Source organism: Capra hircus, chromosome 1 (genome assembly GCF_001704415.2).
Source record: "Capra hircus breed San Clemente chromosome 1, ASM170441v1, whole genome shotgun sequence".
In the NCBI taxonomy this organism is placed as follows: Eukaryota; Metazoa; Chordata; class Mammalia; order Artiodactyla; family Bovidae; genus Capra; species Capra hircus.
Genome location: NC_030808.1, coordinates 96,649,386 through 96,675,656, shown reverse-complemented (window position 1 = coordinate 96,675,656; position 26,271 = coordinate 96,649,386). Strand labels below are relative to the sequence as shown.

The window sequence follows — 26,271 nt, the reverse complement described above, 5'->3', positions numbered from 1 at the left end:
CCTTTTAGATATAATAACTTTTAATGTCCTTGTCTTCAAGTTCTTTTATTGCTGTCAGTTTGGGGTCACTTCCAATTGATCTTTCTCCTGTTACGGGTCATATTTTACTGCTTCTTCACATGCATGGTTTTAGTTTATCAGATTCTAGACATTGTGAACTTTTGCCCTATTGGATGTTGAATATGTTTGTGTTTGTATGAAAGTTTCTCATCTTTGTTCTGGGGTGCATTTTAAGTTACTTGGAAATAGCTGATCCTTCATTGCTTGATTTCCAATATCTTGAACCACTTTTTTGTCATTAATTTTGTCTAATTTTTCTTTTGTTTTAGGTGGAGGGTTAAATCCAGTTCTTGTTAGTTTATCTTCTCCAGAAGTGGAAGTTGAGGGTGTGTAGCTTGATAGGATAGTACATACTTCTGAAACCACTGGTTTCTACCTCCCAGAAAAAGGAGGCAAGAAACCAGAAATCTGTTAATATCTGTGACTGGGCCTAATAGTGAAAGCATGACCACCTAAATACCATAGTATTCTTGGAAAATTTTTGCAAGTCTACATTTTAAGCAGTATAGCCATTTAGAGTAGGGAGTGCCATGACTTTCATAAGTGGCATGCAGTGTCTTGAACCTAGTATTCAGAAGCGAGGGGTGAGGGGGAGAGCGGTAGTAACATCTTGGTGGGAAGAGTGAGTGAATCTGTAAATTTATGGCAGGCTCCAAGATCAAGAAAAGTGTGGTGGTGCTCTCTCAGGCAAGTATTAAAGGTTGCCAACTTTGGTTTTAGGCTATGCTGGTTCTTCCAGATGTGTGGCACTGAATTCAGCAATATGCTAAAATATCTAATATAGCTAGTGTTATATTCCTGTGTCATGTTCTATACCTCGTGAAGTTACCTCATAAATAATTGAATCTTGCATATTTACCAAATACTTTGAGCTTCCCTGATCTAATTTCTTTGTTTTTATAGATGAAAAGGAAATGTATATGCACTGAAAAAAGGCCAGGCCTGCTGACTAATACATAGATTTTATTAAGCTGAAATTCATTAAATTGAGCTGATCTCACTCTAGGTGTTTGCCTGTTTTAGGATATGAATTTGGACTTTAGTAACCGAGTGGGCCTTGGAAAATAGCTTTCTGTCTCATCTTTGTTTCATGATGGCTATGCATGGAATGTTTTACTTCTGAGTTACATGTCTTGCTTTATCAGGCATTAAGCACCTGGCCTGAAAAGGTAATACCTGAACCAAAAACATTCAATCCAATGAAAACAAAATAGATTTGAGTATACACAGTGTCAGTGATTAACTCTTACTTTCACACTTCCTTGTGGTTATTCAAAAGCATCCATCACTAGGTACATACTGAAAACAGGTACTTGACCTGGCTTAGATTTCAACCAACAGCAAGCATTTACTGGCATAGCAAGAAAACTGTCTAGCAGAAGGGAAAGACTGACTTTTAAAAATATGGTTATTTTACCTTTAAAAATGATTAATTCCACTCATGGCTTTTAATCAAGGTGCATTAATAAAAGCCACACCTATAATGAACTAAGCATTCTATGAGTCACTTTTAATATAAGATCTTTAGTTTTCCCATTGTCCTTGCAATACTGGTAATAGCCCTTGTTTTAACATAGGAGAAAATGAAAGCTCAAAGAAGTAGCTTTGCTGAAATCACGTAAGAGTGACGGGATTTGGAGTCTGGGAGAGAATCTGTGTATGAAGCACGATAGGACATCTCTTTGGGAGATTTTTGATGCTTTTTAAAGGCCTTTCATAAGAACTCAGGCATTTCCTAAGAACATAATATATTATATATGATTTATCTGTATTATATAGAGATATGTATATCTATATATTTATCTCAGTTCCCTCACCTGGAAAATTAGAAATGAAGCATTAATTATGTTTCAGATTCATTCTGTTTCTACAATTCTTTGACTATTTCATTATTTGGAATTAATTTAGTCAACTGGTTTGTTTTTCATTTTTTTAAAACTGGCTTATTTGTCTAACTGGAAGAATAATTTGCGTACTTACTGAAATGTGACATTTTATTACTCTCTTTTATGTTGCTTTTCTATTTTTTAAACTTTGACCTGCACTCAAATATGCTTCTGTAGAAGCAAGTTATTTTTTTTAACCTATATTTAAAATGGAATATAATTATATGACTTTCACTTTAATGTGTATGGCAAATTAGGAGAAATTAGAATAACTGAGAAAGTGAGTCTGTATAAAAGAATTACTTTAGTTCTTTGAGACAAGTGAACACAAACTTTGCTTTTGGACTGGAATATTAACTTGTTATTGGACTCACTTTTATAAAAATGCTACACTAAATTTTTTAACAGCTTTAGTGAGAAATAATTTATTATTTAAAATGTACAATTCAGTGTTTTTTCCTGTATTTGTGCAGAAAGTTGTGCAGCCATCACCACAATCAATTTTATAACATTTTCATCACTCAAATAAGAAACTCCATGCTCATGAGCAGTTACTGTCTTCCCCAAGCTACTTCCCCTAGAGTTCCCAGACCTAGATAACCACTAATCTATTTCTTGTTTCTACAGATTTGCCTAATCTAGACATGATATATAAAGTATCAATACTTTATCCTTTTTTAATGACTGGTTAATAGTTCATTGTTGTATGAATACCACATTTTATTTATCCATTCATCAATTGGTCGACATTTGGGTTATTTCCACTCTTTGGCTGTTATGAGTTCAGTTCAGTTCAGTTGCTCAGTTGTGTCCGACTTTTTGCGACCCCATGAATTGCAGCACGCCAGGCCTCCCTGTCTATCACCGTCTCCCGGAGTTCACTCAGACTCACGTCCATTGAGCCCATGATGCCATCCAGCCATCTCATCCTCTGTCGTCCCCTTCTCCTCCTGCCCCCAATCCCTCCCAGCATCAGAGTCTTTTCCAATGAGTCACCTCTTCGCATGAGGTGGCCAAAGTACTGGAGCTTCAGCTTTAGCATCATTCCTTCCAAAGAAATCCCAGGGCTGATCTCCTTCAGAATGGATCTCCTTGCAGTCCAAGGGACTCTCAAGAGTCTTCTCCAACACCACAATTCAAAAGCATCAATTCTTCGGTGCTCAGCCTTCTTCACAGTCCAACTCTCATATCCATACATGACCACTGGAAAAACCATAGCCTTGACTAGACGGACCTTAGTGGGCAAAATAATGTCTCTGCTTTTGAATATGCTATCTAGGTTGGTCATAACTTTCCTTCCAAGGAGTAAGTGTCTTTTAATTTCATGGCTGCAATCACCATCTGCAGTGATTTTGGAGCCCAAAAAACTAAAGTCTGACACTGTTTCCACTGTTTCCCATCTATTTCCCACGAAGTGATGGGACCAGATGCCATGATCTTCATTTTCTGAATGTTGAGCTTTAAGCCAACTTTTTCGCTCCCCTCTTTCACTTTCATCAAGAGGCTTTTTAGTTCCTCTTCACTTTCTGCCATAAGGGTAGTGTCATCTGCATATCTGAGGTTATTGATATTTCTCCCCATAAGTTGCTATTAATATTTGGTTGCCACTTTTTGTGTGGAGATATGTTTTCATATCTCTTGGATACATATCTAGGAGTGGAATTGCTGTGTCATATGGTAACTGTGTTCAAGTTTTTGAGGAACTATCAAACTATTTTCCAAAGCAGCAGTACCAGTCTACATTCCTACTAGCAGTGGATGAGGATTCCAGTTTCTCTGCATCCTCACCAACACAGATGAACCTTGAAAACATTCTAAGCAAAAATATGTAGACATAAAAGACCACATATTTTGTGATTCCACTAGTATGAAATGTCCAGAGGAGGCACAGCTATAGAGACGGACAGTAATCAATCACTGGTTGCCTAGGTCTGACAGTTGGAGAAGAGGTTGGGGGGTAATGGGGAGTGATTACTATTTAATTGGAAGTGGGTTTTTTTGAGGTGGGGTTTCGATTAGTGTTATGATTGTTTGGATATTTTATGGTGAGTTGTCAGTTTTTATGGGTTTGTAATGATACTGTAAATATATTAAGAAAATTTTATCTAGAATTAGAGGGATTTGCTCAGAATGATGTGGTGGAGGGGAATAAGTGAGTGAGTACTGCAGGTGGAACAGCATTTTGTATACGTTTGAAAATTTCCAAACTAAAAAGTTAAAAGAAGAGTTGGTAAGCCAGGAGAATGGTGTTTTAGAAACCCAGAGACAGAATTTCTATAACAATCAGTGGGTAACTTCGTTAGATGGTATACCGAGGTCAACGAGAGTAAAGACAAAACATGCCATTGATTTCCGCAGCTGCTTTAATGACCTTAGATATAGCCATTTTAGTAGTGTTTGGACTAAAACCTGATAGCAAAATTGGGAGGAATGCTTGGAAGATAGGGACATAGAGAAAGCAGGGTGGGTCACTCTTGATAGTAAGAAAAGTTGTTACTAATAACTCTAAAAGATTATAAACCTATAATTTAAAAAATATAAAAGTATGAAGTCAAAATTCAAAGACCCTGCCCCCTTCTGCTGCTTCTCGCTCACCACTTCCAGCTTACTTTGCAGTTTCCTCTTGAGACTACATTGTGGCTACAGAATGAATGGCAGCCTGGGCAGCAGAGAGATTTTTGAGAAGGAGGCTCAAACCTGGCTTTGCCTGAGAAGAGCTAGTGGAAGGAAAGAAAAAATAACAGTGAAACTGGGGAGGACCAGTGGAATAACTGCTAGAAAAGATAAAAGGAAGAAGAGATTCAGTGGCCAAGTGGGAGAAAAGAACGGGGGCACTCTTTTCTTTGAGTCAGAAGGAAAGGAGATCACTTCATTTTTCTCTGTCAGGTCGTAGACTGGTCCTTGCTGTGAGTGACTGAGGTTTGGACAGGGTTGATGGCATGTCTTGGTGTAGCCACAGGAATGAGCAAAATAATGGCAGCATGCAGAACCCAGGTCAGGCCCCACCTATATTCAAAATGACTTTTTCATTGAGGAATGCCATGATGCACGGGCATGTGCCATCTCATTAATTTCCAAGGATGATTCAGTTCTTTGGCTGGTTGACTAAGGGAGCTGTTTCTTCCTTCCCCTCTCTGTGTGTAAGTTTACTAAACTGTGCATTTACATTTAAAAGCCAGCTTTTTCCTCTTTAACTTTTATTAAGATGCTCTTTAGTTCCTCTTCCCTCTCTGCTATAAGGGTAGTTTCATTTGCATATCTGAGGTTATCAATATTACTCTCAGCAGTCTTGATGCCAATCTTGTAATTCATTATGCATGATGATCCAGCATTATGCGTGATGCACTCAGCAAGTAAGTTAAATAAGCGGAGTGACCATATGCAGCCTTGATGTACTCCTTTCCCAATCTAGAACCGGTCCTTTGTTCCATGTCTGGTTCTAACTGTTGCTTCTTAACCTGCATACAGATTCCTCAGGAGGCAGGTAAGGTGGTCTTGTATTACCATCTCTTTAAGAATTTTCCACAGTTTGCTGTGACCCACACAGTCAAAGGCTTTGGAGTGGTCAATAAAGCAGAAGTAGATATTTTTTCTGGAACTCTCTTGCTTTTTTGATGATTCAACAGATGTTGGCGATCTGATCTCTGGTTCTTCTGCCTTTTCTAAATCCAGCTTGAACATCTGGAAGTTCATGGTTCATGTACTGTTGAAGCCTCGCTTGCAGAATTTTCAGCATTATTCTGCTAGCGTGTGAGATGAGTGCAATTGGGTGGTAGTTTGAACATTCAATGGTATTGCCTTTCTTTGGGATTGGAATGAAAACTGACGTTTTCCAGTCCTGTGGCCACTGCTGAGTTTTCCAAATTGCTGGCATATTGAGTGCAGCACTTTTAACAGCATTATCTTTTAGGATTTGAAATAGCTCAGCTGGAATTCCATCACCTCCACTAGCTTTGTTTGTGGTGATGCTCCCCAAGGCCCACCTGACTTCACATTCCAGGATGTCTGGCTCTAGGTGATTGATAACACCAGTGAAAAAACTTGCTTACAACCCAACATTCAAAAAACAAAGATCATGGCATCCAGTCCCATCACTTCATGGCATATAGCTGGGGAAACAATGGAAACAGTGACAGACTAATTTTTTGGTCTCCAAAATTACTGCAGATGGTAACTGCAGCCATGAAATTAAAAGACGGTTGCTCCTTTGAAGAAAAGCTATGACAAACCTAGACAGTATATTGAAAAGCAGAGACATTACTTTGCTGACCAAAGGTCCATCTAGTCAAACCTATGGTTTTTCCAGTAGTCGTGTATAGATGTGAGAGTTGGACTATAAAGAAAGCTGAGCGCCGAAGAATTGATGCTTTTGAACTGTGATGTTGGGGAGGACTCTTGAGAGTCCCTTGGACCTCAAGGAGATGAAACAGTCAATTCTGAAGGATATCAGTCCTACATATTCACTGGAAGGACTGATGCTGAAGCTGAAACTCCAATACTTTGGCCACCTTATGTGAAGAACTGACTCATTGGGAAAAACCAACGCTGGAAAAGATTGAAGGCAGGAGGAGAAGGGGAGGAGAAGGGGATGACAGAGGATGAGGTGGTTGGATGGCATCATCAACTCAATGGACATGAGTTTGAGCGAGCTCTGGGTATTGGTGAAGGACAGGGAAGCCTGGCGTGCTGCAGTCCATGGGATCACAAAGAGTCGGACACAACTGAGCTACTGAACTGAACAGACATTTAAAAGCAATCAAGTAGGAGCGCTCTTCAGTCCAGAATACTTTAGTAGTTGTTCTTCTTTCTGTGAGCCTCTTGAGAAGGCTGTCAAGTGAACAATAAATTTGACAAAATGATGAGAGACCCCATGTGTCGAAAAAATCATTTTCACTTCCTCTTTTAAAGAAACAAGTAAATTATCCCTGGCCATTAATCATATTGCAGTGACAATCTAAAATGTGGTCAGGGTAGATTTGATTCGCTATATTTTGAATATAAACATTGTTAAGAATTAAATGGTTATATATATATATATATAAAGTTTGTATCTATGAGCCTCATTTAATATTTTGTAGAAATAGGAATGGAAGTTACATTACCTGCTTCAGAGAATAGAATTGTCTAAATATCTAAACAGTTGTCCTTGTTAAATATTTCTCTGTGTGTATGTAATTGTTTCTCCTCAAGATTTTATATAGTAGAAATTATTTACTAATCACATTTAGAGGATTTAAAATATGAGCTTTACTTTTCCTTTTTATATTTTGTAGGAGACCCATGTACAGTATCATCTCAGTTGGAGTTAGAAGAAGCCTTTAGGCTTTATGAGCTAAACAAGGATTCTGAACTGTTGATTCATGGTAAGAAGTAGTCATTTCTTACTCTTCCTGTAATCTTGGGAAATTTCTTATTTATGTATGCCTTCGTGGATATTAAACTGTGATCATATCAGTGTTTCGCAGCAAAGTTTTAGCATACAATTTAAGAATTGAGTGCCCAGCAGAACCTGTCATCTTCTTGCAGTTCTGTATTGTATTCAAATAATGGTTTCTAGAAGTAAGATATCTTAAATGTTCTTTCTTTTGTTTATGGGTTAACCATGCAACTGTTTACGTAGTTATCATAAACTTTAATGTGTTAAACGTTAACAAGCCTCAGAGGTGGGCAGTGGTATAGAGAGACTGAAACTCAGCCATCACGTAACTGGTACACGTAGACCTGGGTTGTATGTCCAGATAGTTTAATCCCAAACCTGTTCTTTTCATTCTGCCATCCTGCCCCTCAAATGTTTTATGTCATGTAGAACGCAGTTAATATGATTAATATAATTGTAATACATTAGTAGTATTTCGTGTAACATTTTTGGGAGCCTTAGGAAACCAAACCTAGGAAACTCTTTAAAGCTGGAAACAAAAACACATCTCCCTTCAGTGTAGTGACTCATTTCATCACTTTGTTGTTATTCCTTTGTACTTTCCTTTGCAGTGTGTTTTCTTAAAAAACAATCGTTTGATTTTTGTCTCCCTTAGGAATTTGACATAGTGACTCCCAAAGGTTTTATACTCTAATTTATTGAGACCCTGGAAGAACTTTAGAAGTCATTCTTTAGAAGTCATTCGGAGGGAGGTGGGAGGGGGGTTCATGTTTGGGAACGCATTTAAGAATTAAAGATTTTAAAATTTAAAAAATAAAAAAAAAATTAAAAAAAAAAAAGAAGTCATTCTTTGGTCGTCTCTTTCTAGAATAAAACTACAGTGGATGTTTAAAGATACTATGGCTCCATAGTCTTGAACGGTTTAAGTGTTGTTGCTTTTTATGCTGTGTCACAGATCTGTTTTCAGAAGTTAGCTTATATTTCAACTTTTAAAAACATTTCAGGAGCTGCTCTTCCCATACTCTGTGCTCTGAACCATGTCCTTTTTGTGCATCACAAAGAGTTGACTAACTGTTCATAAATGTGCTATTTCATTATATAATCTTTATAAGAATGCTTTGAATTAGCATGTTTATGAATGTGTAGTTCCTTAGATAAAGCTTATGTTTTTGTATTTGGATATGGTTTTCAATGAAGTTTGGTATATATATCTTTTAAAAACTATCGTTTTTATAAACTATCTTTTATAAACTATGTTTATATTTGAATACATCTTGTAATTTTAATTCTTCACCCTAGAAGATTTGTCACTACAATAAAGATTTAAGGAAATAGTTAATGATTTCTCTTATGACAAAAAAGTTAGTTGGTGATGTAATAGGGACAGGAATGAGTAATTTGAGCTTCTTATGTCCATTGTTTATGGATGTCGCTTTCATAAGAACTTCTTTTAGTATAGCCTTGGTGAAATGGATCCCTCCCAAAAATCATACTGACCATATTTCAATCAGCTTACACGATTTTTTAAATTTAGAATTCTGTATAATTTATATGTTTTTAAACATGCTGTATTAATTTTAATTTCTTGTCTTTCAGTATTCCCTTGTGTACCAGAACGTCCTGGAATGCCCTGTCCAGGGGAAGATAGTAAGTGTTTATCTATATCATACCTTTGAGTAGAGTTATTTATGATAAAATGGCACAAGTGAAATGAAATCAGAACTAGAACTTTTAATTCCTTTCTTTTCTTTTCCATTCTTAAGTCTAATTGAGAATATATTAGCACACTGCCTAAATTCTCTACTTTTGCTAAATCAAAATCAGGCAGTTAAAAAAAAAAGCAGGTAGTTTTTTATTACAGCTTACTGATAATTGTCTATCGTGCATTTGAAAGGAAAACTAAGTTCATTATAAGTCATTTCTTATTTTTTAATTTTGGAAATTTTCAAACCTTCAGTTCAGTTCAGTTCAGTTGTTCAGTTGTGTCTGACTCTTTGCGACCCCATGAGTCACAGCATGCCAGGCCTCCCTGTCCATCACCAACTTCCCAGAGTTTACTCAGACTCACGTCCATCCAGTCCGGTGATGCCATCCAGCCATCTCATCCTCTGTCGTCCCCTTCTCCTCCTGCCCCCAATCCCTCCCAGCATCAGAGTCTTTTCCAATGAGTCAACTCTTTCCATGAGGTGGCCAAAGTACTGGAGTTTCAGCTTTAGCATCATTCCTTCCAAAGAAATCCCAGGGTTGATCTCCTTCAGAGTGGACTGGTTGGATCTCCTTGCAGTCCAAGGGACTCTCAAGGGTCTTCTCCAGTACCGCAGTTCAAAAGCATCAATTCTTCGGCACTCAGCTTTCTTCACAGTCCAACTCTTACATCCATACATGACCACAGGAAAAACCATAGCCTTGACCAGACGGACCTCTGTTGGCAAAGCAATGTCCCTGCTTTTGAATATGCTGTCTAGGTTGGTTATAACTTTCCTTCCAAGGAGTAAGTGTCTTTTAATTTCATGGCTGCAGTCACCATCTGCACTGATTTTGGAGCCCCTCAAAATAAAGTCTGACACTGTTTCCACTGTTTCCCCATCTATTTCCCATGAAGTGATGGGACCAGATGCCATGATCTTAGTTTTCTAAATGTTGAGCTTTAAGCCAACCTTTTCACTCTCCTCTTTCACTTTCATTAAGAGGCTTTTCAGCTCCTCTTCACTTTCTGCCATAAGGGTGGTGTCATATGCGTATCTGAGATTATTGATATATCAAACCTTAGGAGAAGTTTAAAAAACATAGAAACATTGAAAACAAAGATACCCATATATCCTTTACGTAGATTCACCAGTTATTAACATTTTCTATGTTTGCTTTATCTCTGTATCTGTGCACACATAAACATACATGTATATACACAACAAACACTTATTTTTATTTTTTTGCTGTGTCATTTTATAGTAGGTAGTTGACATGACGCTTTACCTCTAAATACTTTATCATGAATCCTTAGGGACTGTTAATGGGACTTTCTTTTGAATGTCTAATCCACTGGTTAACATTAATGAGATGAGCTGAAAGAGTCAGACAACTCTTCAGTCTGATGGAATTTGAAAATGCAAACTTACGTATCAGTTCAGTTCAGTCACTCAGTCGTGTCCGACTCTTTGTGTCCCCATGAACCGAAGCACACCAGGCCTCCCTGTCCATCACCAACTCCAGGAGTTTACCCTAACTCATGTCCATTGAGTCAATGATGCCATCCAACCATCTCATCCTCTGTCGTCCCCTTCTCCTCCTGCCTTCAATCTTTCCCAACATCAGGGTCTTTTCAAATGAGTCAGCTCTTTGCATCAGGTGGCCAAAGTGTTGGAGTTTCAGCTTCAGCATCAGTCCTTCCAATGAATACCCAGGACCAATTTCCCTTAGGATGGACTGGTTGGATCTCCTTGCAGTCCAAGGAACTTTCAAGAGTCTTCTCCAACACCACAGTTCAAAAGCTTCAATTCTTTGGCACTCAGCTTTCTTTATAGTCCAACTCTCACATCCATACATGACCACTGGAAAAACTGTAACCTTGACTATACGGACCTTTGTTGGCAAGGTCTCTGCTTTTAAATATGCTGTCTGGTTTCGTCATAACTTTCCTTCCAAGCAGTAAGTATCTTTTAATTTCATGGCTGTAAGCATCATCTGCAGTGATTTTAATCACGTTATTACTTTTGATATATGGTACAATTTATAGATTATTGATATTAAGGAACTCATTTTTATTTGTGGTTTCTGCACATATCCATGACTTTAGAAGGAATAGTGGTAAATGTTTTGTTTTCTATTAAGTGAAATAGCTCTAAACTTTTATTTATTTATTTATTTTTTATTTATTTTTTTTTCCTTTATTTATTTTTATTTATTTATTATTATTTTTTTTTTTAAATTTTAAAATCTTTAATTCTTACATGCGTTCCCAAACATGAACCCCCCTCCCACCTCCCTCCCCACAACATCTCTCTGGGTCATCCCCATGCACCTGCCCCAAGCAAGCTGCACCCTACGTCAGACATGGACTGGCGATTCAATTCTTACATGACAGTATACATGTTAGAATTCCCATTCTCCCAAATCATCCCACCCTCTCCCTCTCCCTCTGAGTCCAAAAGTCCGTTATACACATCTGTGTCTTTTTTCCTGTCTTGCATACAGGGTCGTCATTGCCATCTTCCTAAATTCCATATATATGTGTTAGTATACTGTATTGGTGTTTTTCTTTCTGGCTTACTTCACTCTGTATAATTGGCTCCAGTTTCATCCATCTCATCAGAACTGATTCAAATGAATTCTTCTTAACGGCTGAGTAATACTCCATTGTGTATATGTACCACAGCTTTCTTATCCATTCATCTGCTGATGGACATCTAGGTTGTTTCCATGTCCTGGCTATTATAAACAGTGCTGCGATGAACATTGGGGTACATGTGTCTCTTTCAATTCTGGTTTCCTCCGTGTGTATGCCCAGAAGTGGGATTGCTGGGTCATAAGGTAGTTCTATTTGCAATTTTTTAAGGAATCTCCACACTGTTCTCCATAGTGGCTGTACTAGTTTGCATTCCCACCAACAGTGTAGGAGGGTTCCCTTTTCTCCACACCCTCTCCAGCATTTATTGCTTGCAGATTTTTGGATCGCAGCCATTCTGACTGGTGTGAAGTGGTACCTCATTGTGGTTTTGATTTGCATTTCTCTAATAATGAGTGATGTTGAGCATCTTTTCATGTGTTTGTTAGCCATCCGTATGTCTTCTTTGGAGAAATGTCTATTTAGTTCTTTGGCCCATTTTTTGATTGGGTCATTTATTTTTCTGGAATTGAGCTGCAGAAGTTGCTTGTATATTTTTGAGATTAGTTGTTTGTCAGTTGCTTCATTTGCTATTATTTTCTCCCATTCTGAAGGCTGTCTTTTCACCTTGCTTATATTTTCCTTTGTTGTACAGAAGCTTTTAATTTTAATTAGATCCCATTTGTTTATTTTTGCTTTTATTTCCAGAATTCTGGGAGGTGGATCATAGAGGATCCTGCTGTGATTTATGTCTGAGAGTGTTTTGCCTATGTTTTCCTCTAGGAGTTTTATAGTTTCTGATCTTACATTTAGATCTTTAATCCATTTTGAGTTTATTTTTGTGTGCGGTGTTAGAAAGTGATCTAGTTTCATTCTTTTACAAGTGGTTGACCAGTTTTCCCAGCACCACTTGTTAAAGAGATTGTCTTTACTCCATTGTATATTCTTGCCTCCTGTGTCAAAGATAAGGTGTCCATATGTGTGTGGATTTATCTCTGGGCTTTCTATTTTGTTCCATTGATCTATATGTCTGTCTTTGTGCCAGTACCATACTGTCTTGATGACTGTGGCTTTGTAGTAGAGCCTGAATTCTGTAACTCTTCATGCAACTTGGTAAAAAGGAAAAATTAAAGAACTAGGTGTTTCTATATAGAGTTGGGGCTGTGTACTTTATAGACTGGAGAAGGAAATGGCAACCCACTCCAGTATTCTTGCCTGGAAAACCCCATGGACAGAAGAGCCTGGTGGGGTCGCAAAGAATCTCACATGACTTAGTGACTGAACGACAATAACAACTTAATAGGAAGGTGGGGAAATATAAGGAGTAGGTAGGGCTCTGAAGAAATAGTGAAACATTTAGGTTTGGATTCAGCTAGGAGTATTTCACTGGATTTCCAGTGGCAGATGGGTTACAGCCAGCGTGGGCTGCCTTCACAGAGGTGTTGGAAAAGCAGCTCTCCTCTCTTTGTCCGGGTGAGAATTTTGAAAGTCTTGTCATTGTAGCAAGTCTTGCTTGCACAACCCCATGTCCAAATCTATTATGAGTCTGTAGTACACTTCCCAGATAAAATGTCATTTCCTAACTTTTCACTGTATTTCATGCTCACATTGCCACTTTAAAATTCACTGGTGGAGATTTTGATATCCTCCTCCTTGGTGTAATTAATATTACTAAACTAGAGCATGAAGGAAAATTGACAACCGTTAAGGTGATCTCCTGGCTGTTTTAATTCCTAGACAACATTAGCATGTTTAAATCTGAGATATATCAAGTTGTAGTTCATGAAAGTTTCTTAAATAAGATACTCTTAGTTTAAGATAGTAACAAACTTTCTGCTTTGGTTATTCCTAACAAAATAAGTAAAAATAAAAGCATACATATTTGAGGTTCTGTATTAGGGTTTCCCTGGTGGCTCAAATGTTAAGAATCTGCTTGGAATGTGGGAGGCCCAGGTTTGATCCCTGGGTTGGGAAGATCTACTGGAGAAGGAAATGGCAACCCACTCCAGTATTCTTGCCTGGTGAATTCTCTGGACAAAGGAGCCTGGCAGGCTACAGTCCTTGGGGTCCCAAAGAGTTGGACATGACTAAGCATGACTAACACACACACATATTAGTGGCTCAGAGGTGAAGAATTTGCCTGCCAGTACAGGAGACACAGGAGGTGCGGGTTCAGTCCCTGGGTGGGGAAGATCCCCTGGAGGAGGATATGGCAACCCATCCAGTATTCTTGGCTGGAAAGTCCCACAGACAGAAGAGCCTGGTGGACAGCACACACATGCTTCTCAGGATTTCTATTTCAGAGCATTTTACCTGTTTTATTCTATATTAATTTTAAATAATAGATCCAGTGCTGTATTTGCTTTAAAATGAGTTTAGAAAGCTAATGGACTCTCCACAGTATTTCTATTACTGTGGAATGACTAAATAGGAAATGTATGTAATAGTAATTGATTTAACCAAAACTACACTGGTAGAGTTGATTTGATCTCACGGAAACTCTTAAGTTTGTTTAGGAAAAGTATTTAGAGTATATAAAAATATAAAAGCCATTGAATGAAAGATTGTTGTGGAAGAGAATATTCTTGTGGTTACAAAATGTTCGTTATACAGTACTGTACTTTTAAAATGAAGAAAACTAGCAATCACAGTCTTTAACAGAGTGATTGAATACCTAGTAGGAGTCAACAATCGCACATTTGTAAATTTCTTGATGTGATGTAGTAAGAAATACACATTGCCTATGTGTTATTTTTGCCAAAAGTATTTAATATCTGGGAAGTGTTACAAATCTGTATTCAATTTAAGTCTAGTTAGGAAACAGACAAATCCAGAGTGTAGGACTTAAGATAAAACAGCTGCCTAAACTTTTTTCAACATCATGAAAACAAACAATGAATGAGACAGAGTGATTGGTTTAGCATATGTTAAAGAGACAGAAAAGGTATAGTAACGAAATGCAATGCCTAAATCTTAACTGGATCCTGGAGAGAAAAAGAAAACTGAAAGATACTTTTCAGGCAAATGGGAAATTTGCATATGAACTATATGTTAGATGTTATTGAATTAATGTTAACTTTCTAAGACACCGTATTGTGGTCAGATAGAATTAGGGGGAGTGTCTTTAATCTCAGGCAATGGATACTTGGATATTTAAAGGTGAACTGTTTCGATGTCTGCAATTTATTTTTAAATGATTCAGAAAAAAAGTGTAGGTGTAAATAGAGAAGAAAGCAAATGTGGCAAAGTGATTGTAACTGATAAATGTAGTTGAAAGATGCAGGCATTTATTGTTCTATTCTTTTAACTTCTCTGTGGGCTTATAATTTTTTCAAAATTAAAAGGGAAAAAATAACAAAAAAGCAGTTATAGTTTTTCAAATATTTATACTCCATGGGCTTTATTTTCATCTGATCTCTTGATGAATCTATTTTATTTTTTCACTTCCAGGTTTTTAATCAATATATTTTTTTGTAGTGAACATCATAAAAAAATCATAGACTTTATTATAAAATGACTTATAATCACACTTGCTCTTTTTAAAAAACTTTTAATCTCTGTTTAGAATCCATTTACCGACGAGGTGCACGCCGCTGGAGAAAGCTTTATTGTGCAAATGGACACACTTTTCAAGCCAAGCGTTTCAACAGGGTAAACCTTAGTTTGCTGAATGTTGATCATTTGAGAAATCTGTTTTTTTCCTCTCTACTGTTACTCCCTTCTAAAGGAGTAAGTAAAGAGTGAGTTGCTCAGTCACGTCCGATTCTTTGCAACTCCGTGGACTATAGCCCGCCAGGCTCCTCTGTCCATGGAATTCTCCAGGCAAGAATACTGGAGTGGGTTGCCATTCCCTTCCCCAGGGGATCTTCCCAGTCCAGGAATCGAACCTGAGTCTCCTGCACTGCAGGCAGATTCTTTACTGTCTGAGTCACCAGCAGGGTGACCTGTAATTCCCAGTTTGCCCGGTGTAGTACATTTGCTATCTTGAAGTAGCTTTTAATAGCATCTCTTGACTCTTAAAAATGTTCCAGATTAAATGATTAGTTATATGATTACCATAGCTGTAAGAAAACTGGATATTTTGAATATAACTCAAGACAGCTAGAAAATAAGCAAGGTTTAGTTTGCAAACCGTTTACTATTGTTTTTTTTCCTTTAGTTTTCTCTTTTATAAAATGATCGTCACAGACACTTAGCTAGTTTTTACTATGTACCAGGCATTCTTCTGAATGCTTGACATGTACTGCTCCACTCAGCTTAAGGGATCTTAAGTTCTGCAACCAGGGAGCAAACCCATGTCCCCTGCAGTGGAAGCACAGAGTCTTAACCACTGGACCCCCAGGGGAGTCCCTGTTTTCCATTTTAGAGATGAAGAAACCGAGGTGCAAAATAGTCAAATAACTTGCCCAAGATAACCCAGCTAGTAAGTGACAGAGCCAAGGTTTGAAAGCAGCCTCTCTCCAGAAGTGCATGTTTTTACCTACTCTTGACAACTACAAATATATGGATTCCATTTCCATTCTAACTGTGCTGAGTTCTCAGTTCATTAATGTAGTAGAAGCCACCATCTGAGGTTCCCAAATTCCAATTGCTGGTCGCAGAGATATTTAAAAAGTTTTGAAGTAAAAAATCACTTTAGGTGTTGCTGCATAAGACATATTTGACCTCTGAACAGTCTGGAAGGTTTGTGTTTGCTTGAGAGTCCTTGCACAGGTTTTCTGCCTTGATTTTCAAGTTTAATTCACTTTTCCTATTTTCATTACTCTGAACTTAATTATACGAAGACTGAAAATCCATGGACTTAGGAAACGTCATGGTTACAAATTTCACTGTCTCTTTAAAGCAAGCTCTGTTTTCTGTTTATTTCCCGTGACCATCATGGCTTTAAGTTGTATATGATGAAGGAATTTGAGTTAGAGAAGAAAACTACTTACTTCACTGTTCTATGAGCAAACCCTTGGGAAAGTTTATGATGTGCTTTTTGTTAATTAAAAAAAAATATTGTTGAATTAATCTCTCCAGCGTGCGCACTGTGCCATCTGCACCGACCGAATTTGGGGACTTGGACGTCAAGGATATAAGTGTATCAACTGCAAGCTCCTGGTTCATAAGAAGTGCCACAAACTTGTCACAATTGAATGTGGGCGGCATTCTTTGCCACCGGTAAGACACCATTGTCTGATTTTTCTTTAATAGAGCATTTTTTATAACTCTGCTAGAACCGAAGACTAAAATGGGAATGTTAAGGAATCAAAGCTCAACAGTGTTGTTACAGAATGTGACTAGGAACACTTTAGGAGTCCAGTTAACATATTGTGAATTTGGAATTAGATTACTACAAATTTGTTTGTAGGATATGGTTAACTTCTTTGTTTGACCTGCTGTAAAATCCTTTGGTCTAAATTAGAAAAATGCAAGGAGAATCATTTAAAAGCTATATTTTTCTTCTTTTAGCTACTCTTCAGTCTAAGCTCCCATTATTGTAGCATCTGTACTAAGCAGAAATCAGGTGAGAAGAGTCAGAGGCTTCCTGTTTGCTATGTGAAGTGTGAGATAATGGGGAAGCTTTTGCACTTAAAATTTTTATTTTTCACTTTCTATTTTAAATATGAAATTAAAACATGTTCATCATAGAAAAAAAGAGAATGAGGATGAATAAAAAAAATAAATAAATATCCTCCATTAAATCTACTATGTAAAGATAATGGTCATTTGGTGCATATTCTTCCAGAGCTATGCAAATTTATATGCATAAAGATTTAAAATCCTTCTATATTAAAAAATTTGTAAACATATATAAGACCTGATGGAGCAGTATAATGAACTTTCATATACCAGTTATCCAGCTCCAACAGGTACCACCTGACGACCAATCTCTGCCCCTACCCATTTAGCCTGCCCTCATCCTATAGTATTTTAAAACAAATTCCTCCTTTTGCTCTGCATGTGCACTCACTGGACTACTGGATTCTTCAGCCTGGATCCACCAGGGGGTTGTGAGGGGGCAGTGAAGTTGTCAAATATCCATCCAGCCAATGTTCAAAATTTTGGTTGTCACATAAATGTTGTAATTTTGTTTTCATAATTTTCACTATGAATTAAATTCATATTTACAATTAACTGATACAGCTAAGATATTTTTAAATTTACTGATTCTTCCCTCTCTCTCTCTTTCCTTTACAATTTAATTGTAGAAGGAATTGTGTTGTCATTTAAAGTGTTTCAGAATCTTTCTCTTGCTTCTTCATGGTTATGTTTAAAATGTTCTCCTGTCCTCTTTGTTTTCTGTGTGTTACAGTTGAATGTAAGAGGTTTGATTAGATTCTGATTTTTGGGTTTTTTGTGAGTTGTTTTCAGATTACTTCATAGAAGGTGGTGTGTTTATCCATCAAAAAGCATATAATGTTTTTATGTCTTGTTCTTTTACATACTTTTTAACAAAAACAAGACTTTGTGTTTACTGTTTTCTAACCCATTTTTCTTGCTGAACAATATATTTTGTTCATCTTTCTATACCTATATATTCATCATTTTTTAAGCACATTTTTTTGTGTCTTTACCATAATTTATTTAACCAGTTCCCCATGATTGAACATTTGAGTTGTTTTCCAAATTTTCCTATATAAGGAAAATCATAGTGAACTTCCTGGTAGATAAATCTTATTATTTCCTTAAGGCTGCAGAAGTAGAATTACTGGATTAAAAGATGAGCATTTTAAAAAAGATCTGCATTTGTCTTTCTAAGTTATCTTTTAAACAGGGGTCCCCAGGCTCCTAATGCCTGATCTAATGCCTGATGATCTGAGGTGGAACTGATGTAATATTAATAGAAATAAAGTGCATAATAAATGTAATGAGCTTGAATCATCCCAAAACCCTCACACACTGGGTCTATGAAAAAATTGTATTCCACAAAATCAGTCCCTGGTGCCAGAAAGGTTGGGGACCACTGTTTTAGAATGATTATAAACATATTTATTCTTAGTACCTACTCTGGACTTTGTGAAAGTAGGTTTTCACTGGTAGCTCATTGGTAGTAGCATTATTTAGCTAGTTCATATAAGTTTACAAATGGCTTTATGGTTAGAGAGGTTGAAAGCCAATCTTAACAAGCAGCAGAAAGCCAGAAATTGTGAAAAAAATTTATCCAGATTACTGATATATTCTTAAGTATTCTTAGTCAATGGAATGACTTGTGTGAGTTCATAAATGCAGAAGGATTTAAAAGGGACTGAAATTAATTTTGTTTTTTTTCTGCAATCTGTAAAATGTGGCATCACCTCATTCACAGGAATGTTGTATTGTTTCATGTAATACAATTAAAAATAAATTGTATATAGTAATATAATCCTTACTAAGTTACATTTCAAATTTAAATTTTAATATGCTATGTCTCATCAAAATGATATTGTTCCTGGATTTATGGAAGTATTGATATTTAAAAAGAGTCCACTAAGTTACTGTGTCTTTGGAAATGATTGTAGGAACCAATGATGCCCATGGACCAGTCATCCATGCACTCAGACCATGCACAGACAGGTAAGGATGACAGTGGCGCGAACCGTTGCTCATTAGCAAAGTGTCACCTAAAGACTTCCTTATGTGACTCTTTCCCCTAAATGTAAAGGCATTTAGATTCTTCCCAAATAAAAGCTAAGTAACCATATTTTGGGGATTTAACATCAATCACAGTATTTAACATATATGTTTGGCATTTTAAAAAGACAGCTATGTAAACTATAACAAATGACTGTTTTCTTTAATTCCGATAAAATTCTTTGAGACCTCTTCATATACCAAATCTATTTTTTTTCAATAATGAAGACATATTGATTTTGTGGACTGTTGACTCTATTCAAGTGACATTTTAAAATAAAACTCTATTATGAGATGAAGAAATGATGTAAAAGATACAGAGATGCTGTATAGAAAATTCAAAAAAGATCATTTGAGTTCAAATGTCTAGTAGATACAAAACCTTTAGTATGTCTCTGAGAAATTTGGAGAGCAATTACATGGGACATGGCAGCCTGCTGTGGGGTGAATCAAGAAAAAGGGACTTTTTCTAGAAGGACAGAATGTGGCATCTTCTTCATGGAAGAAGCTAGTTATATGAAATGTAGGCTTTTTGGCCCCAGCTGCTTTAAGGAATAGAAGCCTAGAGTCCAATCTAGTCTAAACTAGAGACCCTCCGTCTCTTATGTCTCAGTCATACTAATATAATTAAATAGGGTTTAGAGGGTTACCTTTTTAAAAGGAATTTGTAAAGAAGAAAAATATATTTTGAAATAGCAAAAGTGTTTGTTAAAATCAGTAGTGGCTATTGATTGGTTCATTCTCTTTACCCTCATTAGAGATTAGAATTTAACTGATATTTATGTATAATTTGTTATTAATAGGACAGATATTCAGTTTTAAATGATGAACAATTATTGAAAAATAAAAAGTAAGAAAAATTAAATGAAAAAATTTTGATTAACTTAGTTAATGTGTACTGTGTTTTTCTTTTTTTTTTTTTTTTAAATGTTTGGGATTGGGTTTTTAGTAATTCCGTATAATCCTTCAAGTCATGAGAGTTTGGACCAAGTTGGTGAAGAAAAGGAGGTAAGATAATTAGTCTTATGGTATATTATGTCATCAGCTTTTTAATAACATGTGACACTTTAAAAACATGACAGATTGACTTGCTTAAATTTTAGGTCATACTAGAAAAATACAGGGATGATTTTTAATGATTCTAGAGTTTTATTCTGATTTACTTTGTTAATTAAATTACTAAAATCATTTAAATTAAATAGTCTGGTGTGGTGGGATAACTTACTTTCATTTTAAGGTAGTGTAATCTAAAAATTATAATATACTTAAGAATGGTGTTTCAGAATACTTGGTAGTATTGTTTAAAATCTCGATCCTTCCATTTTATGGACTAATGGTTTATTTGAAGTATAAATAATTAAACATCTTACCTGCCCATCTTTTTTCTGACTGTTAAACAGTTTATCAGTTTTTTAAACAGTTTAATTTAAAATTTTGAATTAAAGTGATAACCAATTTTTTTTAATAACCAATTTTTTTAAAAAAGCTTATGGTAAGATTTAGCATGCCTCACACGTTTCACTCCCACTTTGACTTCTGAGAAACAACCTTTTTTAATCTTTTCTAGTTGTGTCCACATGTGTTTATCCCTTTCTTTTTCAGGTTTTTCAACTTTATATACTTCTGGCCACAAAAGGTTTAAACTAGTATACTGGGTTGTGCTGTGCTAAGTCGCATCAGTTGTGTCCGACTCTTTGCGACCCTACGAACTGTAGCCCACCTGGCTCCTCTGTCCCTGAGAGTCTCCAGGCAAGAATATTGGAGTGGGGTGCCATGCCCTCCAGGGGATCTTCCCCACCTAGGGATCAAACCCATGTCTTACATCTCCTGCATTGGCAGGCGGGTTCCTTACCACTAGCAAACTAGTATACTGCCTCCTTTTCTCTTTCCATTGTTTGATAAGTGTATTATGTTTTACTCTGGGTTACCTTTTTATTATGGAAAATGTCAAGTATCAATAAAAGTAAACAGAATACTATAACAACACCCTGTGTCCATTACCCAGTTAAAACAATTGTCTGTACATGTTTTGTTTACTCTCACTCCCTTTGGGTTAGATGGTAAAGAATCTGCCTGAAAGGCAGGAGACCCATGTTCAATCCTGGGTCAGGAAGATACCCTGAAGAAGGGAATGGCAACCCACTCCAGTATTCTTGGGCTTCTCTGGTGGCTCAGACAGTAAAGAATCTGCCTGCAACGTGGGAAACCTGGGTTTGATCCCTGGGTTGGAAAGATCTCCTGGAGAAGGAAACGGCTACCCACTCCAGTATTCTGGCCTGGAGAATTTCATGGACAGAGGCGTCTGGCAGGCTGTAGTCCATGGGGTCAAAGAGTCGGACACGACTAAGCGACTTTCACTTCCCTCACTCCTGCATTGTTTTGAAGCACATCTGTTGGTTACCTATTTAGTCTCCTATCTCAGTTTCTTGTATCTCTTTTAGTTTGTTTGACATTCTTTTGCTGTTTTATTACTGGTTGTTCTAGGGATTGCATCTTACACCCTTAACTTACTGAAATTCAATACAGATTATTAATAATATGTTTACCATTTTCCAGGATATGCAAGGACCTTAGGGCACTTTAAATTCACTCATGCTCATTTCTTGCCTTTAGTGCCTTTTCTGTCCTATTTTAAAATTCTGCATGTGTGTGTTAGTGTTTTTGAACAGTCAGTCCTTGCTTTAGTTTATCCACATCTTATTCTTTTTGTTCTGTGTCCTTCCTCTATGTCTGCTTCCGTATGAGATCATCTTTCTTCCTGAAAAACTCAGTGTTTCCTTTAGTGAGAACAACTAGTGATGGATTTCTTTATTTTTTGTTTTTTTGAAAATGTGTTTATTTCACTTTCATTTTGAAGGGTATTTTTACAGGCTTTAGGATTATAGAACATCGGGAGTGAGGGGGGTTTAGGCCCTTTAAAAGGTGACATTCCACTGTTTCCTGGCTTCTGTCATTTCATTCAGACTTCTTATTGTTTATGTGAAGAAACTGTTACCTTCACTCCATTTGATTCTTTTATGGTTTCCTATTAACCATACTTAGTCTATACATTGTTTTCTCTTTTTTACCATTTTCTGCATTCTTAATCTGCCCTAATCTGGTTTTTTTCACTCCTTTTTATTTATCCTTGTTTCCCAAGTCAGATTATTATTTCTGCATTTTCTTTTGAATCATCATTCTCCTTCAGTTTTCATAATACCCCCCGCACCCCCGCATTGGTGCTTACTAGTTTATCTTTCTGAAAGTTGCTCCTTGCTTTTGTTTATACACTTCACTTCAGAGAATTCACACTTAATTCTCATGGGTACATCTGTTGGTTGTATGCTGACAATTTTGCAGGCATCTAATAAAAGATTATCTTTAGTCTTCTTTGTGAAGAATCAGAAGCCTAAGTTTCTGGTTCTGAATGAATTACAGGGCTGACATTCCAAAGGAGCCTTGATATGGTGTAAATAAGAATGTTTTACATTAGCTGAGCTGCCTCATGCTTGCTTTCTGCCTGTAGTTTTAACTCAGCTTTCATACATTAAGCTCCTAGCTGACTCATCTTGATGTCTCACTTGTAACTTCTAACTTCAGTGTGAAAAACTGGGCTCATTATCTCATCAACTCTGCCAGTCTTATCCTGTGCGCACACTTTCTTTTTCTATCAGTGACGCCTCCAATCTCCTGGTCACCAAAGTTAGTGGCATTTTTTTTTTTTTTTATGCTTCTATCTTCATTGCCTCCATACCCCAAAGTTATCAGATTCTTTTAAAGACATCTTTTAAAGTTTCTCAGGTTTCAGCTTCTTCTCCATTCCAAACACCACCCCTCTGACCTCAACTCATGAATTTATCCTATCTCTTAAGTAGTGCAATTGTATCATTTGGGTTGATATAAGAACATAATTAAGAATTTAAATCAGAAAATATTTAAAAATCTTACAGGTGTATCTAGGTGTTAGAAGTATATTGTGTTATGCAAAATACTTCAGGTATAGCTCTTTGATATAAATGTTCTCAACAGGCAATGAACACCAGGGAAAGCGGCAAAGCTTCTTCCAGTTTAGGTCTTCAGGATTTTGATTTGCTCCGAGTAATAGGAAGAGGAAGTTATGCTAAAGTACTGTTGGTGCGATTAAAAAAAACAGATCGTATTTATGCAATGAAAGTTGTGAAAAAAGAGCTTGTCAATGATGATGAGGTGAGCACAATGATGTTTTATTGCCTCTAAACTATTACATTGGCTTAAGTGTATGATATCAGAAAAAATGTCAGTGTTTGTGCCTTACTGTTTTAGTGTGCCTTTCTAAATACATGCTTCAGACTGCTTAATATATAAGATATATTTAAAGTTGTCTGATGATTATTAGATTTAAAAAAATAAACATCAAACCATATTATTATCAAGGGAGAGTACTTGAGCTTTGTAAAAGTTTGCTAGGCTCTTTAATAATAAAGATTTGCTGGGTAGTAGTTTCTCTTTGTATATAAATTATTATTTCATGATTATCAATGTTTTTGATGTTTAGCCCAGTTAGTCAATAGTTGCATTTATGGTAATAGAATTACTAAGAACAAATTTGTCATAGTTTTGATCCTGTCATTCTAGTTTGACATAAATTTCCTTCATATTTTAAAATAGGATATTGACTGGGTACAGACAGAGAAACATGTTTTTGAACAGGCGTCCAATCATCCTTTTCTTGTTGGGCTGCATTCTTGCTTTCAGACAGAAAGCAGGTAAGATTGAAAGATATTGGAATGATTCCTGGGTTTGACACAATAAGAACATTTTGGTATATTATACAGTAAGAACCTTTTTTACAGTAATTCCTGAAGTGGAAATCACATGGAGACACAACAGTACTGTGTTTATAATTGCCTGCAACTCCTGTTGGATCAGCATTAGGAAATTACCTGCTTTACACCAAAAAAAAGTCAGAATTATGACAGGAGAAAGTAGATATCCAACCTTTTAAATATCACCAAAATTCTAGTTTTAGGACTTAAAATTTCCTAGAGTTTAATTAGGTGGTAAATCCTAACTTCTTTCACTTTAAATGACGATTGGAAATGACTTATATTGCACATTCTAAAATTGGAGTGGGGTGGGAGTTCTGGATTGTAAGTGGCACTACTCCAGAATCAAAGTAGCAAGTTACAAAATTACTATCTTTCTGGTTTACTTTCTTGTATCCTCTGTGGTTAAACAGCTTTCTCCTCCAGTCACCCTTTGTTTCCACCAGATTCCTGGAATGTTTGTTAAGGGTTTATCTTGTAGAGCTCTCTATACTGTGACTGGTCTCTGTAGTGTTTAAACTGCAGACGTGAACACAGCCTTATTTTGGATCTTGGTTTCACGTGTTCTCTCCTGTGTTTTAGATTGTTCTTTGTTATAGAGTATGTTAATGGAGGAGATTTAATGTTTCATATGCAACGACAAAGAAAACTTCCTGAAGAGCATGCCAGGTAAGTTTTGTGTTTATTGTTTCTTTGTGTTGGATTTTGGTAGGAGTAGTTCTGGGACTTTTTGTATGTCGGTGGTTGAAAACAATAGATAAATCATTTATTTTGATTCCAACTAATTCTCTGTAAGTTATGTAGAGGCTGAGCTGAAAATTAATTTACATTGTAATATTATATATATAGCATTATATATTACATATAGAATAATCTAATTATAAGCAGTTGAGAGGTATAAACAGTATTCAAGGGGAAGCCTTCAGTCAACTAAGCTCAATTATTTTCAAATATTTTGCCTATTCAGTATCAGCCACTGAAATAATGAATGAATTTATAACCATATTAATCTTATTATGCAGTGATCTCTGACAGTTTTTTGTTAGATGATTGTTGGGACTTCCCTGGTGGTCCAGTGGTTAAGACTCTGCGCCCTTAATGCCGGGGGCATGGGTTCAATCCCAGGGAACTAAGATCCCTCTGGCATGCCTCACAGCACAGCCAATAAAATGAAATAAAACAGAATAAAGGTTATTGTTCATATATACTTGAGCGTAATGAAACAATTCCTCTTAACCTATGATGTAATTTGGACTGTTCTTCCATAGTTATAGTTTCTGAATTATTCTGCCTTTGGCATTCCCCCCTCTTACTCCATATATGTTGATTAATAAGAGAAAAGAGTGTTAAATATCATTTGTTTAGTGCCCTTAATTTGATATTATTATATAAGATAGTAAATAGTTTTTCGAGGACTTTGGTGGGGAAGGATCATGGCCTTGGATAAGAAGTTTAATCCGTCAGTGCCATATTTTGTTTTGTTTTTTACTCATAATTAGAAATAATTCTACCCTTCTGCACTTCACGAGAGTAATGCCAAAAGGAAGCAAGTGAGTTTGTATGTGTATTTAACAAAGGTTAGAGACTCATTTTAAAAAAATAACTTTAGTGGAAATCTTGCTATTCATTGATATTTCTTATCAAAAAGAGTTAATAACCTTCAGTTTTACAGGAAGGTGTAAAGTGTATTAATCTATCTTATTGTTTAACTTACTGTATGTTCATTATTTATTTCAGCTTTAACAAATGGTCACCCTTCATAGCAAAGCCACAGATGATATTTTGAATTGTGGATATAGCCAGTATTTGTTCCTTGTTTGTTCAGTTGGACTGAGGGAAAGTAGCCTAGTTTTGTTTTTATTTTATTAAAGTACCCATTCTGGTTTTATACCATCTTTGCTTTTGTAGGAACCAGATACAGGATAAGGGCTCAAATTCCTTGCTTTTAGAATTAAGTAGCTAGAAGGTGTGTATTACACATTTCCAAACATGATCACGATAATACTCACCAAAGCAGCTTTATTCAGGTCAAAAATTTTCCTATCACCAATGAGTTGGTGGCAGTTCTGAAAATGTCTTCCTGTTGTAGAATAATTTAACTCAATTAGAATTTTGGTGTGGGTTTTATTATTTGAGTAGTCCGCTTTCAGTATTCTTTCCATTTTTGACCAGTCAGTGGTTCTTAGCCTTTTGGAAGGTCATTTGTCCCTTAGAGAAGTGATGAAAACTATGGAAACTATAGAAGAT

At 36.3% G+C, this 26,271-nt stretch overlaps 1 protein-coding gene across 1 annotated transcript in view; it reads left to right on the top strand.

The window, feature by feature from the left end:
* The window catches only part of PRKCI (protein kinase C iota), a 69,501-nt gene that overhangs the window by 27,657 nt on the left and 15,573 nt on the right, over window positions 1–26,271 (top strand). The window contains exons 3-11 of the mRNA XM_005675332.3: window positions 7,220–7,309; window positions 8,920–8,970; window positions 15,210–15,295; window positions 16,667–16,807; window positions 19,129–19,183; window positions 20,190–20,248; window positions 23,249–23,425; window positions 23,867–23,964; window positions 24,607–24,693. Coding sequence (XP_005675389.1) covers window positions 7,220–7,309; window positions 8,920–8,970; window positions 15,210–15,295; window positions 16,667–16,807; window positions 19,129–19,183; window positions 20,190–20,248; window positions 23,249–23,425; window positions 23,867–23,964; window positions 24,607–24,693 — 844 coding nt within the window. The remainder of the gene's footprint in view (window positions 1–7,219; window positions 7,310–8,919; window positions 8,971–15,209; window positions 15,296–16,666; window positions 16,808–19,128; window positions 19,184–20,189; window positions 20,249–23,248; window positions 23,426–23,866; window positions 23,965–24,606; window positions 24,694–26,271) is intronic.